The sequence below is a fragment of the Amblyomma maculatum genome, chromosome 2 (assembly GCF_055883805.1).
Source record: "Amblyomma maculatum isolate TAMU_Amacu chromosome 2, ASM5588380v1, whole genome shotgun sequence".
NCBI lineage: Eukaryota > Metazoa > Arthropoda > Arachnida > Ixodida > Ixodidae > Amblyomma > Amblyomma maculatum.
Genome location: NC_139345.1, coordinates 226,732,856 through 226,752,270, shown reverse-complemented (window position 1 = coordinate 226,752,270; position 19,415 = coordinate 226,732,856). Strand labels below are relative to the sequence as shown.

General features: G+C 46.4%; 1 protein-coding gene across 7 annotated transcripts in view; it reads left to right on the top strand.

The window, feature by feature from the left end:
* Positions 1 to 19,415, top strand: part of LOC146201438 (proteasome adapter and scaffold protein ECM29) — a 371,995-nt gene that overhangs the window by 304,862 nt on the left and 47,718 nt on the right. For all 7 annotated transcript variants that reach the window (XR_014705354.1, XR_014705355.1, XM_084595850.1 and 4 more), the window contains 2 exons: positions 5,147 to 5,275; positions 9,040 to 9,096. Coding sequence is in view for 5 of the 7 variants with exons in the window: in XM_084595850.1 (XP_084451976.1) it covers positions 5,147 to 5,275; positions 9,040 to 9,096 (186 nt within the window). In the remaining 2 variants the exon portion in view is untranslated. The remainder of the gene's footprint in view (positions 1 to 5,146; positions 5,276 to 9,039; positions 9,097 to 19,415) is intronic.

Below are 19,415 nucleotides of genomic sequence, written 5' to 3'. Positions count from 1 at the left end.
GCCGCAGATAATCTTCGAAGGTGCATAAAAAAATTAAAAAAAACTTTAACATGTAGCACCAACAAAGTGTGCATTGTGTGGCAGCTGTCAACACAAAGCAACTTTCCATTCATCAAGTCACTCTTGAATTTCCTCACCATCCATGCTTGTGTATCCTTTTTTGATGCAAAAGCATTTGTTGGCTTACGAGTGGTGTATGAAGAGGGTGTGTCTGTCAATCAAGGAAAAAAACACCTTATGTTTCGAGCCATAACGATCAGATCAGCTTCCCTGGTTTGAAAGCAGTGCAAGTCAGGCCTCTCGTGCTGTGCAGTAAACGTCATCATGAAGTTATTCCTTCATTTCACCTAGGTAGATACGCCATCTGGCCGAGCATAGCCGAGGTTTGTAGTATGAGCCGAATCCACCAGGCGCCACTTTCGCATTACTGCACCTGAGAACTTGGCCTCCTTTTTGGTTCTTTAAAGGGAGCTCAGATGGGCATTTAACTCAGTCCCCATCTTGTGACCGGCCATGCCTAAACAGCCACTCTTCTTTATCCCTCACATATAACATGTGCATGTAAATTAGCCAATATGCTGTGACCTAAGAAGAAAAGGAAGAGTTGTTGTAGGACACCACTTTGCATTGCTTCTCTCTGTTGTGCTATGCCTAATACTGTTGTGTTGCCATCATCTCTTGTTTGAAAATATTGCACATTGTCTCTAGAGGATTAACAGAGAGTCATTGGACCCTCTAGTCGGTAGCACAGCAGGTGATCTGATGAAATTCCCATGGGAAATTTTCAGACTGGTCAAAAATCATCAGATTAAATGGCAGATAGTTGGATTTGAGGTTTTAGTAGTTACTTCACAGTTTTGTTCTCTGTCAGAGAAGTTTGGCTCAAGAAGAGTAAGAAAGCAGCATTCACCAAATTTTGATACCTTTCGGCTTTTAGGATTTTCAGGCTCCAAACATGTGTCTGACAAGTGGTGGGTTTGTTGGCCCAAGGTCATATCTGAAACACAGCAAATAGGGAGAAAGGAAATGTGAGTGCTATCAGCTGGCAGTTTACTTCAAAAAGCTTGATGGTGTTAGCTTGGAAATAAAACAAGAACAAAGGGGACGTTATGATGTTGTGAAATGCACAGGGTTAGTTCAGTTGATAAAGAACTGCACACAGAATATGTGCGGAGGGTGTGTATGCTATTGGAAGGTCTGCAGAACTTTGACAAAAATATGGAAATAACCACTAAAAGACATGAAAATACATTAAAAAGAATTGTCGACGCACTGAACAGTTTTAATGAGGCCAGGGTGAAAAGTGAAAAAAAAAATAAAAAAAAGCTACTATATGGGCCAGGTGTGCATCAGGATCATGATATGAGACCTTCCAATTAAAGCAGGATCCCTAAGCTCTGCAGCCATCTATCCTTCCTCAGTCGGTAGAACTAAGACTCTTTTCAAACATGTTCTGTCAGCTGAAAAGTATCATCATCATCATCATTCATCAATTTTACCCTTAGAGGCCCGGGGTGGGGTATTACATAAGGGGTAGGGGAGGAAGTAACACGTACAAATAACAATTGTTGATGGTCTTAACAGATGCAAAAAGACAAATGCTCAAATACAAACAACTCAAATGAAGGAGGCATTGCAATAAAATGAAGAGGAAGCAATCGGTTATGATGCAAAATGACACGTCACATGTTCTTTAAATCTATTAGGGTCACGTTCATTTAGAGTGTGTTCGGGAAGCTGGTTCCATTCTTGAATTGCGGTTGGTAGAAAAGGCTTATTAAAGGCATTAGTAGATCCTTGTAAGTGCTGGATGCTCATGAAGTTGAACAGACGAGATGATGTACGTAATGGTGGAACTCGTATTGGCCGCGAGGATATACCGTGGCGCCACCTCTCGGCAGCCCCACGTGACGCACTAAGTGGGATAACGCGCTTGAACTGCTGCTGTGCAATCGCTTCCTATGAAGTTTAGTTGCGCTCTAATGCTGCATTCACATATGTATTTATTTACACTTTGGTTTGGGCCTCCTTTAAACTTAATTTTAAGTATTAGGCCATTCATTTAGCAAGACAGCACTTGATTGTGTCAGCGAAGCGTGGGCCCGGCTGATGCGGACCGGCCAGCGTTGTTGTTACCATTATAGAAGGAAGTGAAGCTTCCACACATGCCAGTGAACCTCAATTATAAGGCTTCTTTGCTCAACCTGACAGATGTTGAGCGCCTTTAAATAGCGCCGGTGGAAGCGGTGCCGTTCACCTGCTCTCTTGCAGACAAGCTTGAGCATGGGAAAAATGTGGTTTAATTTTTATAGCAAGTGTGCTTGCCACGCAGTGAATTCTTGCGCACTGACTACTGTCATTGGCATGGTAGCTTTATTGCTGACCTCAGCATATCACAATGCCCATTTGTTCATGTACTCTGATATTTGAAATCAGCAATGCAGACACCGCCTGAGACAATTCAGCATGCTGTCCATGGCTGCAGTATCTTTAGTTCAACAGGGCGGCCATGCAGGCTAGTTGGTTTGAATCAAGCATAATGCAACCAGCGAACAAAACGGAACACATGAAGAAGGAGTACACAGGACAACTGAAGTTTTATTGGAGAGTGGTAAACCCAGGTAGCCAAACGACACATGCGTATCAGCGCGCTCAACCAACAGCCTCCCCTCCCCAACCAAAATGCATCGACACAGGGAAACTTCTTTTTACTTTTTCCGCCTACACGCGTACACTGTTTTTTATCAACCTATATTCTTTATCCGTAAGGAACAGAGATGGAGCGCTAACGCACTTATCATTGCCTTGCAACCTAATGTAAAAGGCTTCCAGTATTTCCCTTTCCTCTTTGCTCTTTCCTTTTCCTAGTATGGAAATCTTGTCTAAAGCCGGCACACAGTCTTCACATTGTCTACAGTCACGCGGAAGGTTATTTGGGTCTGACACACTTTTCAAGAAATTATTGTGTTCGCGTGCCCGGTCATTCACACATCTACCGGTCTGGCCGGTGTAAACCTGGCCGCAAGAGAGGGGTATCTGGTACACGACACGTGTGGAACACCCGACAAACTTGTTCAGATGCTTGACAGTGCAGCTGTTAGTAGCTTTCCTTTCTCTGCCTTTCGCAATTCTCAAGCAAAGACCAGAAAGCATACTGGGTGCCGAGAATACCACAGTCACGCCGTGCCATTGTTCCACTTCCTTGAGATTATATGAGATGCCATGCACATAAGGCACTATCTCAACTTTCTTCTTTTCAAGCCTTGCATTTTCCAAAACCCCCCCATTTTCTTTTTTTCTTTTTTGCAGCACGGACTCTGCAACTGCATGCAGAATGTCAGCCGGATAGTCTGCGTCACTTAGGCAATGTACCTGTTCACGAAAACTATCATTCATCGCATGAGGGCAGCTTTTCTGCAGGGCATTGCTCAAGCAAAGTCTGGCTATACCTCGCTCGCAATTCTCAAGCACAGACCACTGTGCTCGAGAATTGCGAAAGGCAGAGAAAGGAAAGCTACCAACAGCTGCACTGTCAAGCATCTGAACAAGTTTGTCGGATGTTCCACACGTATCGTGTACCAGATACCCCTCTCTTGCGGCCGGTTTACACCGGCCAGACCGGTAGATGTGTGAATGACCGGGCACGCGAACACAATAATTCCTTGAAAAGTGTGTCAGACCCAAATAACCTTTCGCGTCACTGTAGACAATGTAAATACTGTGTGCCGGCTTTAGACAAGATTTCCATACTAGGAAAAGGAAAGAGCAAAGAGGAAAGGGAAATACTGGAAGCCTTTCACATTAGGTTGCAAGGCAGTGATAAGTGCGTTAGCGCTCCATCTCTGTTCCTTACGGATAAAGAATTTAGGTTGATAAAAAACAGTGTACGGCGTGTAGGCGGAAAAAGAAATAAGAAGTTTCCCTGTGTCGATGCATTTTGGTTGGGGGGGGGGGAGGCTGTTGGTCGAGCGTGTAAAGGGGTCTCATCACGTGGGTGTAACGCGCTGATACGCATGTGTCGTTTGGCTTCCTGGGTTTACCACTCTCCAATAAAACTTCAGTTGTCCTGTGTACTCCTTCTTCATGTGTTCCATTTTGTTTGCTGGTTGCATTATGCTTGATCTTTAGTGCACAGAAAATTCTGCATGAACGCCTTTATTTAGGAGAATGAGACCTTCTGCTTTTCGCACGATCCTTCTTTATTCTGGGAGTGTACTGCTCCGTGAAGGCAGCATCTTGCCAGCAATAGGTCTTCGTTAGCTTCTCAACTGATAAGCACAAATTAAAACGCCTAAGCCGTTCCTTCTGTCGCTACTCACCAAACTCCATGAACAAAATCCTTCTGGCTGAAATGTCTGCTACACACATGAGAATGACCACTCGTTTCTTTGCCCATTCAAATCCTTGAATAAGGAAGATTCTGGGAGCTTATTTTTTGCGCCAGATTCGGATGCTTACGTCTGGAGCAAAGAGGACACAGCATAAAGTTGAGTAACCTCAGCAAAGATGCAAGATCAAAACGTGCTATGCTGGCTTTAGTTATCAAGTAAAACTGCAGGAAAAAACGCGATTATAAGCGTTAAAAACGCACAAATTCAATCAAGCATCTGCTTCAGCAGCAGTAAGAGGAGTCACATGATCTCCCCTAGGTCGACGCTAGCGCCGTTCGCTCCAGTGGTGGCGCTCGCGCCCAATAGAATCATGGAGATGGTGCAAGTTGTGGTACAGGTATGGAATAAGGAATAGGTGAGAAATGTTGCGTCTTAGGGCTAGAGGGTTGATACCGAGAGATGTCTGAATACTGCTGATGCTGAAACGAAAGTCATAATTTGAAGATATAAAACAGGAGATTCTGGATGGATTCAGTTTCGTTAATTATGTACGTGTGATGAGGGGACCAAATTGCAGATGCGTATTCGAGCTTCAGGTGGTACGCAAGTTTGCGAATGGATGGCTGCATGGAGAAGTTATTGGACTGTATGGGTTTCCTTTTAGGGCATTGAGATGGTCATTCTCATGATGCTGTCCATCAAAAAAAAAAAGGCAAATATTTTCCCCTTGGTCATTCTCTACCACAAAATCCACTAGCACAGGAACAATGGTGTTTTTGTCTGCCCTTCCTGAGGGCCCCTCCACTGTTGTGCAGATGAAGCGGTGCAGTGGGCATGTGCGCACACGATGCAGGCTGTGGCACAGCATGCTCCTGACCGGCTGCGAGCTCACGCGGCGGCTGCTCTACCACTGGCTTTCTTCGCCAAGCATGCAGCCCTTGCAGGTGAAGTTCCCTTTCTCGACATGTGTTAAGGGAGAAAATGTGTAGCAGTAGTGCTACATACACTGTCTCAGAACATTGCTAGGCCTACTTCGTGCATGCAGCACGAGTTGTTTTGTTTCCACTTGCTAGTACTGCCACTTTTTTTTTTTTTCATGCAACAAATTTTTAAGTGAAGTGGCGAATTGATCCCTTTGATAACCATGCTGATCTTTGAAAAGCCCACGCACATTATAGCTGTAGAGGGGTGTCCATTGCATGCTGCTACACCCCTCAGAGTAATGCCTCTGGCATTTCCCATAAACTTTTTTTCTTGAAAGGAGAACAGATCCTGCAACAACAAAATTCAAAGGACGCACAAGAAATGGTAAAAACATTGTTGCTTGTTTGTCGTCAAATTCGAGTGCGGGCTTCTCTCACAACACTCCACTAAAAGAAAAGCAAAATTAGATGCATGTGGACACTCTGTATAGCATAACTCGATGCACTTGGGTGATGCTTTTGATGGTGGCTGTCACCTAGAGGCCTGCAGGTGAAGCCGTCTCTATACTGCTGTGAGCTTTCTTTGATATACTATGCAGTGTTGGTGCCCCTCTTTGATGGTGAAATGACCGTTCTCTCCTTCATTTTCCTCTTACATTAGAATCTCGATGATACGAATTGCAAGGGAGCACGCAAAATATTCGTATCGTCCCGAATTCGTATGATTCAAAACAAGTCAACATCCACATGGGAATGAATTGAAAATGAACCAAAGTTTATTATGGCGAACTACTTGCGGCCGAAAAAGTCCGTAATGCTTGTCTGCACTTTTTTGCTGTTGATGTCGCGGACAAGCTCCGCCTGAAAGGCATAAAACCGTGCCGCGGTTTCGTCGCTCACGCTGCTGGCACTTACGGTGCGGCACAGAACGTCCAAAGCGTGAAGAATCTGCCTTTGACGGTGGCTGATCACACTCGTCATCAGTGTCACCATCGCTGTCAGGCTCACTTTCGCAATCATCCGCTTCATTGACCAAGTCTTCAATAGACCTCAGCCCACAGGTCGCGACATTGTCGTCCGCGGTAACGAAGTCCCGAACCGAAGCTTCAGTTTCCAGATTGTCCCAGCCATCAATCGTGAGGTCTTTGTCTGGCTCTTGACAATCTCCTGCCGAAGCCGCAGCAAGTCCAATGGCAAATCCGCACTTTCTAAAACAGTTCGAGATTGTGTCTGAAGTTACACTATCCCACGACATGGCTAGAAAGTGCAAAGCATCTAAGAGACTGATCTGCAAGTTTGCTTCTTTACAGTCAATTTTTGCCAGCAGACGCCTCACTAGAAGTCCTTTGAAATGATGTTTCACATTTCCAATTATCCCAGCGTCCAGTGGCTGAAGATGGCTGGTAGTGTTCGCCGGCAGGAACCTGACTTTCACGTTATTGAATGTCATTTCCTTTGGGTGGGCAGAGCACTGGTCCACGAAAAGCAAACTTTTCCGGTTTCTTGACGCCATTTTCCGATCAAGGCTTGTCAAGAACTCGCGGAAAAAATCTCCAGTCATCCACGTCTTTCGGTTGCCTTTGTAAAAGACAGGCAAACGCTCCGCCGATCGGAAACACCTCGGTTTCTTCGACTTACCGATGACGGTAAGCTGGAGTTTCTCTGATCCATCCGAGTTGCAGCAAAAGAGTACTGTTACTCTCTCCTTGCTTTTCTGGCCGCCCTGGCATGCCTGGCCTTTTACGCACAAACTTCTTTCTAGTTGAAGGTTGAAAAAGAGGCCCGCCTCGTCGGCATTAAATATGTCACATGGCGCGTACTCCGAAATCAGCGCCGGCAGCGTGTTCAGCCACTCATCTACAGCTGACTGATCCACTTTCTTGCCTTCACCTAAGACGACCCGGCAGACAAGTCCGTGCCGCTCCTTAAACCGGTGCAGCCATCCCCCAGACGCTTGGAAATTTTCAATTCCAAGCGAAAGCGCGACGGTGTCGGCTTTTTCACGTAGCACCTTGCTGTCCACGTTGACGCCGGCCGCTGTCACTTCGCGGAACCAAGTCAGCAGAACCTCTTCCAGCTTGACATGGGTCGCTGTTTTAGCCTGCTTCACGTTCGCACCGAAGTGCTGCACATTCTTCAAGATGACATCTCGCTACCCAACAATGGTGCAGAGTGTTGACGGTGCCAACCCTAGCTCTTTTGCCAAGTCAACACTCTTCTTCTTTTCGTCAACCCTCTTCAGCACTTCAAGCTTTTCCTTAAAAGAAAGGGCTTTACGCTTCTGCGACATTTGGCAGCAACGAACGCTTGCGTCTTTATAACGTTTGGGCAGTTCACGTCACAGCGAACGACAGAAAGAAGCGGCGAACGGAGAACCGGAGAACTACTGTAGCCCTGTATACATGGACTCGACAGAGTCGGGTCGCGTAAGCCTGTCGAGTAAAAAACCAGTTGTCGGGTTCATGTATACCCAGTCGGGTCGAGGAAAATAGCCGCGGAGCGGGTCGCGTTAACTCGCTTGCAGGGGGTAGGTTAACTCACTTGACCCGCTTGTCTAAAAGCATGTAGACGCTGTCGAGTCAGCGAGTCGAGTTATGGCGAACTCTGGGATTAAAAAGCAACCGGAGCGGCGAGGAGCGTCAGCGAAGTTGAATGCTTTTTAGCCCTCATCAACGATAAAAAAGAATAATCGAAGCTCTCGATAGTAAAAGGCAACGGAATCAAATACGAGTAAGAAACTTGCACAATAACTACAAATCTCGACGCTACGCGCCGCTGCGATACTTACTCGCTAGAAAGCGAGTTCTTGTAGACACCAATCGGGTCGAGTAATGGTGACCTCGCTTACTCGACGCTTACCCGACCCGGTGCTGTCGAGTCCTTGTATACAGGGCTTGTAGCGGCAGCCAGCGTCACAGTCCTCCTGGGAACAGCCGGCGAGACAACTTTTCGATAGACCAATGAGCTGCCAGCGAATGAATGACGTACACGGCTGGGCACGTGCTTCGCCTTGGCCGTCCTTGTCTAGTGCTCGTCGGTTTGCTACGAAAGGGAGGGGGGAGTAGGGTGGCTAGTGGGGTGAGAGGCGTTGGAGAGGAGAGGCAGCGGCCGCGGTGGGTACCCTCTCCCCCTGTGAGCTCTTGCGCTGAGCTGCTCGGTGGCTGCTTTGTGCGTTTGTACAACGTTCGTTCCTATCATTTGCGGCGGGGGGAGAGGGGGGGGGGGGGGAGGGAGTTGGCGGCGGCCGCGTCGGTTATGTTACCTTCTTGAGGCCAGCCGCGCCAGCCCGCTCGCATGCACGACTGGTTTGCACGTTCGTATCAACCGCGACAGGTTCAGAAACTCTTCGTATCACCCCGAATCTTAACGTATTCTATACAATGTAGTCCGTTCAAAGCATTCTTAAAATTCGTATCATCCCGAAATTCGTACCAGCCGTAATCGTATCATCGAGATTCTACTGTATTCACACTGTGTTTAGTTCACAGGGCAACTTTTGTGGCCTCGTCTTTTATTCCTGTGGTGCACAATTTTTTTACCTTTGTGGCTCTGTCACCTGTTTTGCTCAAATGAAGCTTAGCTGATACTCAACCTTGTGTACATGAATTGTTCTGCGCTGTGTGGTTTCTTTTTTTTTTGTTGGCTCTTCTTAAGTCAGAAACTGTAACAAGGAAAGATGGCTCAAGAATTAACTTCTGTTGTGTGCCAATTGGTGCTTGCAAATGATTTTGGCTCTAAAAATTGCCTTGTCATTAACTGCACGCGAATATTTCTCTCCTTTCCAGAGGGCAAGGCACATGATGATTCTGTCTGGGATGAAATTTGGCTCGAGTTCACTGCGGGTATGTATTTTTTTTTTTTTTGTTGATTTGGTGCCTTCTTTTATGCATATTGAGCTGGTGCCTTTGCAATAGGTGTTGAAAATACTACCGATGGTTTCCTAATGGTGTCATATGCAGAGTCATGATTAAAAGTAATTACGCTGGATCACTTTTCACGCATGGAGCTGGGTCAGCTGAGCTTGGCGAGGTGTGTTTTCATAAGAGAAGGCAGCCGCTTGCTTGAGTGGCCTGCTCAAGGAGAAATCAATATTGGTTGTGTTGACCAGTAATGCCATGTCAAAGTGCATTCCAGCCATTGTTGCTTCTTTTACCTTGCACGCTCATACACGCCATTGCTAAGATAGCGACACTGCGACCAGCAGTGTAGCCAGAAATTTCGTTCAAGGAGGGCCTCCTTCGTGTACAATTCTTTGAGGGAAAGTAACTGCATTGCAATTGCATATTAGATGCTGCATACAAATTCTTCAATGCTGCACATTGTCAATAATTTAGTTTACAGGAAAAGAAAGGTGCGGCATCTGTCACACTTTGTTCTGTCAACACCCGACCACACCATAAGAAAAGTAAAATATGTACTTATTCTTTAATTAAAAAATATATTCCCACATCTTTAAAATTGTGACAGAAATAACTGATATCAATGCTGCCATGTTTTTGCTGTTTAACCAGTAAACAAGATATCACGTGAACTTTAGTTAAAATTACATCAGTTCAAAACGAACAAAACAGTACATGTTATGATGTGACAAATGTAAAGGCTTTGAAGTGAAAAGCTGAGAGCGAATATTTTAATGAATCTTATTATATCATACATAATCTGCTAAGCAAGATAACTGAACATGTTGCACAATGGTAAAGCATAAAAAGACGGACAATCCAGACAGGAACGGAACTACTATAGCAAAATTCACAATATGTGCTACAGCCACAACAGCATCATATGGTTAGGATAATGCAGGAACAATGCAGCAATCTATACTAAAATGTGTATTTTGACTGCCTGCACAGCGACAACAGTTATTCTGCACCCAAAAACTAAAGAAGGGTAACACTTTGGTTCAAAAAACAAGTAAAAACCAGTAGCTAAAAATAAAATCTTCCATAGGATGAACATATTATTGGACCTTAGTACAAATTTTACAAAAATTACATGTTATGTATCACAACCACCTCGACAATAGTTGTTTTTTTAACACACTGGTTATTTGAACACTAAGATATTGCAAATTGTCAGTCATTAGTGATGTGGAACTGTAAATAAATTATTTATGATAAGCAAACAGTTATTTGAAATTATCACCCTACCATATAAATAAATTACTTTATCCATGGCAATCGTGTAGCTTGATGCATTTGTGCCATGTTAAGAAAGGAGAAATTGAGTTTCACCGGAAGGGCAAACCAATTAATGCGACATCAAGACAGCGGTAAACTAAATCAACAACACTGATGAGGCAGAAATTATCTGGAGAGGCTGAAGTAAAGGTGATGCGAATGCGTTGCAATCCATCGAGTGATGGCGGCAAGCAACAGTTGTTGCTGTTTGTCTTGTGCTGGCCAGACAAAATCAACGCATACTCAAGTGCGGTGGTAAGGGCTACATGAGAAAAACTCTGCCTGGCTGGCTTTCGAAGTGAAAGTAGAAAAAAAAAATAGATAAAAACGTGGTTACGGTTGCTGGCTTGAGTACGGACATTTCTTTTTGTGAAAAAGATGATAATCTTTACGTGACGACACAACTGAATCGCCACAAAATTTGGTCTCATCATAAGAAAATCAGGAAAGAACGCTGCGGCCTGGTCATAAAAAAATGATAAAAGCACTATGGCAAATTGGCGCTAAGCATCAGGTCTTTTCTGGCTGCACTTTCACACGCTCCACTCATGGAAGAATGGCTGAGCTACGCAACGCTTTGAACAGACGATAGACCTTTCTTTGTTCTCAACTACGCCATGAAATGCTGCATGCAGGGATGCAAGAACTGCACAGAAAAATAATACCGCTTTATGCGCGCTCTTGAAGTGATGACACCTTTTTCCATCGTAGCACTGTTTCAAAAGAAAACACATTTTATTCATTTAGGAACTGAAAATGCATCACAGCCTGTTTCCCAGTCATGTCATAGGTGAAAAGGTTACCTGCAGTTTGTCTGATTGGAATGAAACATTTGTGCACTAAGGACCTGAGTATGGTAGGGGTAACATTAAGAGATAGGAAGCGTGCAGAGTGGGTCAGAGAAATAACTCAAGTTACCGACATTCTAGTGGAAATTAAGAAGAAGAAATGGACATGGGCAGGACATGTAGTGCGAAGAGACGATAACTGATGGTCGCTTAGGGTAACAAACTTGATTCCAAAGGAAGGAAAGCGTAGCAGGGCGGATGAGGTTATGAAGTTCACAGGGGTCAAGTGGATGCAGCTAGCACAGAACCGGGTTAATTGGAGAAATATAGGAGACGCCTTCGCCCTGCAGTGGGTATAGTCAGGCTGATGATGATGATATGTTGTAGCCTTAGGGGCCCATTCCAAAATTTTTTCATACTGTCATGCATTGCTAACCAAAATAACCAGCGTAATGTATTTAACGCTACGAACTCCCATCTACCTGGGGTCACATAACGCAAGGAGCCCCATACGAGCACAAGGTTTCAAGGGTGTTTCGCTGGCCGCAGAGTCTACAGAGTAAATGGATTACAATTCTGAAACTTTCTCATAAACATTTGAAGATAATTGTGCACTGAAAGTCATACATGAGACCATACAATGAGACAAGCCACATTATTACACAAGCTGACAAGCACGTGCAGAGAGGTCAAAACGGAGGAGGCAGGAGGGTGTGTTACACCACACGCGCAACCTCCGCAGGCCAACCTCTTCTGATCCCATGAGGTGCTTGTATGCATTGAATCTCAGTGTTTTTTAGGGACTGCGCATGCTCCATCGGAAAGCCTGTCTGCTGACATTCCACATCATCATCATCATCATCATCAGCCTGACTATACCCACTGCAGGGCGAAGGCCTCTCCCATATTTGTCCATTTAACCCGGTTCTGTGCTAGCTGCATCCACTTGACCCCTGTGAACTTCTTAACCTCATCCGCCCACCTAACTTTCTGCCGCCCCCTGCTACGCTTTCCTTCCTTTGGAATCCAGTTTGTTACCCTAAGCGACCATCCGTTATCCTCTCTTCGCACTACATGTCCTGCCCATACCCATTTCTTCTCCTTAATTTCCACTAGAATGTCGGTAACTTGAGTTATTTCTCTGACCCACTCTGCACGCTTTCTATCTTTTAATGTTACCCCTACCATTTTTGGTTCCATAGCCCTCTGGGTTGTCCTCAACTTAAGTAGAACTCTCTTGGTTAGCCTCCACGTTTCAGCCCCATAGGTGAGTACAGGTAAGATGCAACTGTTGTAAACTTTCCTCTTGAGCGATACCGGTAAGCTGCTAGTCATAATCTGCAAGTGCTTGCCAAATGCGCTCCATCACAATCTCTTTCTTCTATTTATTTCCTTTTCATGGTCCGGATCTGTGGTTACTGCCGGTCCTAAGTAGACATATTCGCCTACTACTTCCAATACTTCGCTACCTAATGTAAACTGCTGTTCCTTCCCGAGGCTGTTGAACATTACCTTAGTCTTCTGCATATTGATTTTCAAGCCTACCTTTCTACTTTTCCTGTCTAGGTCATCAATCATTATTTGCAGTCCATCCCCCGAGTTGCTTAGCAAGGCAATGTCATCAGCAAATTGCAGATTACTGAGGTATTCTACATCTACCCTTATCCCTAACTGCTCCCATTCCAATTCTCTGAATACTTCCTTTAAGCAAGCTGTGAAAAGTACTGGGGAGATTGTGTCTCCTTGCCTAACGCCTTTCTTTATGGGAATTTTGTTACTTTCTTTATGCAGAACTATGGTTGCTGTGCAGCCACTATATATATCTTCCAGCACTTTCACGTACGGCTCGTCTACCCCCTGATTTCGCAATGCCTGCATCACCGCCAAGGTTTCAACTGAGTCAAATGCTTTTTTGTAATCAATGAATGCTATGTATAAGGGCTGGTTATATTCCGAGAATTTTTCCATCACCTGGTTGATGGTATGGATATGATCGATAGTAGAGTACCGCTTCCGAAAACCTGCTTGATCCTTTGCTTGATTGCAGTCTAAGGTTGTCCTGATTCTATCAGCGATTGCCTTAATAAATGCATTATACGTAACAGACAGTAAGCTGATTGGTCTGTAATATTTAAGGTCCTTAGGGTCCCCTTTCTTATGAATGAGGATAATGTTTGCATTCTTCCATGGTTCCGGTGCCGTCGATAACACCAGGCACTGCGTATACAGGTTGGCCAGGTTTTCTAGCACAATATCCCCCCCTGTCCTTCAACAAATCTGTAGTTAGCTGATGTCCCCCTTTCCTTAGTTTCTAATGCTTTCTTGACCTCGTCCTTCGTCACTGGTGGAACGTCTGACTGTTTTTCCCTACCGCCAATCTCATTACGATCCTGACTACTTTGGCTACTGTAGAGATCTGTATAGAACTCCTCGGCTACATTGACTATCTTTTCCATATTAGTGATGACGTTGCCCGCCTTGTCCCTTATCGCATACATCTGTTTTTTGCCTATGCCCAATTTCTTCTTTACCGCTTTAAGGCTTCCCCCATTCTTTACAGCATGCTCAATTTTCTTCATGTTATACTTCCGAATATCGGCCACCTTGCGCTTATTGATTAGCTTTGATATCTCGGCCAATTCAATCTGGTCTGTTGGATTGGAAGCTTTCATACTCTGGCGTTTATTAATCAAATCTTTCATCTCCTTAGACAGCTTACCGGTATCCTCTCCAACTATCCTACCGCCTGCTTCTACCGCACACTCAGTAATGATATCTCTGAAATTATTGTTCATTGCTTCTAGGGTGATGTCGCCATCCTCGGTTAGAGCTGAATGCCTATTCTGTAGCGAGATCCTGAACTCTTCTGCCATACCCCTCACCGCTAATTCGTTGATGGGTTTCTTTCTTACTAATCTGTTGCGTTCCTTCTTCAGATTTAGGCTAATTCGGGACCTCACCATCCTGTGGTCACTGCATCGCACTTTCCCGATTACCTCTACATCTTGCATAATGGCGGGAGTTGAACACATTATGAAGTCAATTTCATTTTTAGTCTCCGGTAAACCTCGATAACACAGTACATGCCCATCCTTTAGGGGTGTGCGAATATTCGAAATTTTCGAATATCGAATCGAATATCATAATATTCGATTCGTTAAACGAATCAAATAGTGGCAATTGAAAATTATTCGAAACTGTTCGAATATCTTCGCAAATTTTCGAATACTTTTCGAATAACTGGCACGAATTAACGTCTCGGTTACCTCCGACCATTCTCGCGAAGGCAGCGTCAGCTCCGAGCAGGCACAGCTTGCTGCCGCAATAAACCTACGCGAGAAGCAGAGATCACCGTTTTAGGGAGCCTACATGCCTCAGCGTGGCCGCGACACGGTCCATTCGCATGGAAACATTCTTAAAGATTGGACATATCACCAATCGCGGAGGCAAATTCTCGTAGTCGTGTCATAGTTCACACGTCTCTAATCTGCCGAGAAGTAACGCTACATGTTTATTCCCTGAAAATTTCATTCACTTTCATCATCAATAGTTGAGGTTAAGTTTATTATGCGAGTGGCGCATGACATGAGAGTTGCATGAATGTTGTCAGCTCATGCTCATACATCTCTCCACTATATACCTCAGGTCGCCTAGCGCCAATTGTAATCGCCTAGCGCCAGCTAGAGGGAAGCACGCGAGCTAATTGAGAAAGAACGAAAGCAACGAAAGTCACTGAAAAGAAGAGGACGATGAGGAGATCGCGCGCTCGGCGATAACTAGTTCGAAGAGCCAACAGCAGGGGAAGCGCAACTCTATGGCCTCGGGTTACGCGGACGCAAGTCGGACGAAAGCGTCGCTCAGCCATTCGTAATTTCTGATATATTGTATCATGCAATCTAGTTCACTAAATAAACTCGTTGAAACGTAATTGTTGTAGATAAAAACAACCAGCCACTGACAATGTTCGTAGAGATTAATAGTTGTGCCCCCTAGATGAGATCAGCGTCTTCTCGTCAGATCTATTACTCCACGAGTTATAGCGCTCTACCGCAGCGCTATAACAGCGCTATAACGAATAGTAGAGCGCTATAACAGCGCTATAACGAATAGTAGAGCGCTCTATAGCGCTCTACTATTCGATTCGTATTCGATTCGCTGCTTTCACTATTCGATTCGTATTCGATTCGCTTTTTAGCTACATTATTCGTATTCGATTCGATAGCAAGAGTGCACTATTCGTATTCGGTTCGGTTTGGAGAAAGTACTATTCGCACACCCCTACCATCCTTCAGTACAGTATATGCCTCATTCGGCCTCCTAACCTCACTAAGCCCTATGACATCCCATTTCATACCCTCTAGTTCCTCTAACAGTACTGCTAAGCTGGCTTCACTGCCTAGGGTTCCAACGTTGAATGTTGCCAGGGTCAGTTTCCAATGGCGGCCTGTCCAGCGGAGCCAGAAGTGCTTAGCACCCCCTGCTGCGTCACAGGTCTGACCGCCGCCGTGGTCAGTTGTTCCGCAGCCGCTGATGACTGAGGGCCGGGGTTTTATGGAACTAATCATGAGAGGTTGCGGCCAATTACTGCACCAGGGTGGCCAACTCCTGTTCTGGTGAGGGAGTGCGTTGTCGGAGGTGTTCACCAGCATCAGGTCGCACCCCAAACCTGTTTATGTAATTCCATCGACATGCGGATTTTTTCTTTTTTTTTTTAACTGATGGAGAATTGCGCGGCACCGGGATTTGAGCCCCGGTCTTCTTGCATGCGAGGCGGATGTTCTACCGCTACTCCGCCGCTGCATCATGCTACAACATATTGTAACGGGTATTGTGCCAAACGTCCAGGCAACGCCCTGAGCCTAGAAGACTGCCAAAGTCCGAGAGCGGTCCGAGCAGTGGTTTGAACGCGGTTCCAGACAACCAACTTCGTCATCTACGCCAACTAGCAACCACTTCATCGTCTACGTCAACTAGCCACTGATTGTCTCCGCTTCGTCGTCGACTATAGTTTGTATCACTGCCCCCCTCCTCTGTAGCATCGACTCGATGTGACGCGGTGCTACTAGGAAGAAGTCAGCGAAAGGGTGCACAAAAGTGTCACAAGGACCCAGCGGCGTTGACGAAAAGTTCAGTCATGCACGATCATGATAGGGCTTCAGCCGAACCACGTGCACGACTTCAGGACGCTGTGGCCTCCGGGATGGAGCTGAAGCTACGGGAACAACGGCCTAGGTGACGTCACTAATACGGCGAACAATCTCGTAAGGGCCGAAGTATCGACGTAGTAACTTTTCAGATAGGCCGCGATGACGAACAGGTGTCCACACCCAGACGAAGTCGCCCGGCTCGTAAGTGACAGTCTTCGGCTGAGGTTATACCGAGCAGCTTCATTCGCCTGTTGTCGGTGGATTCTGAGGCGTGCTAGTTGCCGCGCTTCCTCAGCACGCTGAACTAAGATGTTGACGTCAAGTTCGGCGTCAGAGCCGCAAGAAGGACTAACTGGCATCATGGCATCCAGCGGCGTTCTCACTTGGCGACCGAAGACAAATTGGAACGGGGTCAGTCGTGTCGTCTCTTGAGTGGCGGTATTGTACGCGAAAGTTATATAGGGCAAAATCGCATCCCAGGTGCGATGTTCTGCGTCCACATACATAGAAATCATGTCGGTGAGGGTGCGATTGAGGCGCTCCACCAGCCCATTGGTCTGAGGATGATACGCCGTCGCACGTCAATGGCTAGTGTGAGTCAGAGTCATAACCAACCGGATTAGGCGAACCGTAAAAGCTGTTCCACAGTCAGTGATTACCACGGCGGGGGCGCCATGACGTAGGACAATGTTATGAACGAAAAATTGAGCAACTTCGGCTGCAGTACCTTTTACAAGGGACGCGGTCTCTGCGTACCGTGTTAGGTAGTCTGTCGCGACGATTACCCAACGGTTGCCAGACTGGGACTTCGGAAAAGGACCAAGAAGATTCATGCCCACTTGATGGAAAGGGGTCTTCGGCGGAGCAATAGGCTGAAGAAATCCAGCGGGTTTCAATGGCGGAGACTTCCGATGTTGGCAGTCACGACATGAGCGTACATAGGCCCGCACCGATGGGAGTAACCTGGGCCAATAATACTTTTGATGAATTCGTGCAAGTGTACGGCTCATCCCCAGGTGGCCGGCGGTGGGTTCATCATGACAGGCACTCAATATATCTCGACGCAACTCGGAGGGAACAACAAGGAGAGACGTCTCTTCACTGTTAGCGAAATTTCGTTTGTAGAGCACGTTACCACGCAGAGTGAACGTTTGAAGCCCACGATGAAAAACACGGGGAATATGGGTGTCGACGCCCTGCAGATATTTGACGAGTGATGCTAACTCTGGGTCCATTCTCTGCAGCTGCGCCATTTGGGTTGTACTAATAGCCCCCAGAAACGGAAAATCATCGGCCGTTTCTTCTGGACATATGGCGATGGGCGAGCGCGACAGAGAGTCAGCATCCTGATGCTTCCGTCCTGATTTTTATACGACTGTTACGTCATACTCTTGTAATCTAAGGCTCCATCTAGCCAATCGTCCTGAGGGGTCTCTGAGGCTCGCGAGCCAGCATAATGAATGGTGGTCGCTTATAACGCAAAAAGGTCGGCCGTAGAGCTATGGTCGGAACTTGGTGAGGGCCCATATTACCGCCAGACATTCTTTCTCAGTGGTTGAATAGTTGGTTTCGGAGCGGGTAAGTGTTCGGCTCGCGTAAGCGATGACGCGTTCTGCACCGTCTTGCCACTGAATTAGTACTGCACCAACCCCAACGTTGCTGGCATCAGTGTGAACGTCAGTTGCGGCGTTTTCGTCAAAATGGCCTAGCATCGGAGGATTCTGTAGGCGGCTGCGAAGCTCAAGGAAAGCGGCCTCTTGTCATCTCGAGTCAGTGTGGTTAGCGGTTCTGCGATGTGCGAAAAGTCTCGTACAAAGCGTCTGTAATAGGAGCACAAACCTAACAACCGTCGAACAGCTTTCTTGTCAGTAGGGTGCGGAAAACCAGAAACGGCAGCTGTCTTTTCAGGGTCCGGGCGAACATCTTTTACGCTGACCACGTGACCAAGGAAGCGAAGTTCCTCAAAGCCGAAGTGACATTTCTCCGGTTTGATTATCAGGTTGGCGTCTCGGAGAGCTTTTAACACAAGGCGTAACTTTTCTAGGTGTTGGTCGAAGGTGGTCGAAAATATGACGACATCGTCCAGGTAAATCAAACACGACTGCCACTTCAAACCGGACAGAACGGTGTCCATCATGCGTTGGAACGTGGCCGGTGCCGAACATAGGCCGAACGGTAGCACCTTAAACTCAGCCATCGGGTGTCACGAAAGCCGTCTTCTCCCGGTCTCTATTTGCCAGTACCCACTTTTTAGGTCTAGCGACAAGAAGTATCGGGCATCTCGCAGTCGATCGAGTGCGTCGTCTATGCGGGGAAGTGGGTAAACGTCCTTTTTAGTGACGAGATTAAGTTTTCTGTAATCGACACAGAACCGCAGAGTGTTGTCCTTCTTTCCGACGAGAACAACCGGCGAAGCCCACGGGCTTGTAGATGGCTGAATGACATCATCGGAAAGCATTTCGGTGATCTGTCTCTGAATCACTGCTCGTTCCGTTGGAGAAACGCGGTATGGGCGTTGGCATACGGGGCGTGTGGTCTCGTCTGTTATTATACGGTGCTTGGCGACCGAAGTTCGGCCCACTTTGGAAGACGTTGCGAAGCAGTCTGCAAAATCTGCCAAGACAGCCGAAAGCAGATCCTTCTGAGCCGGTGATAACTCGGTGTTTATTTCGACAGGTGGCAGAAGGTGACGAGGTCCAGTGTCGTCTTGAAGGGCTTCTTTCACGGTGCACAAATGTGGGCACTCCGCGACGTCTTGGAGGAAGGAGATCACCGTGCCTTTGACGAGGTGCTGAAATTCGTTCGTAAAGTTGGTGAGCAAAACGGTAGTGCAGCCATCCCGTAGGTGGACGAGGCCTCGGGCAACAATGAGACCCCTCTCAAGCAGCAGCGAGATATGACCCTCCGCCATGCCCTCAAAGTCATGAAATAGGTCATTCTGCACGCGCATTACGACACTGCACCGTGGTGGCACCATGACATCATCCTCCACAATACGCAGAGCATGGCTACAGGGATCGCGGGTGTCGAAACGTGCCACTGCCCGTTT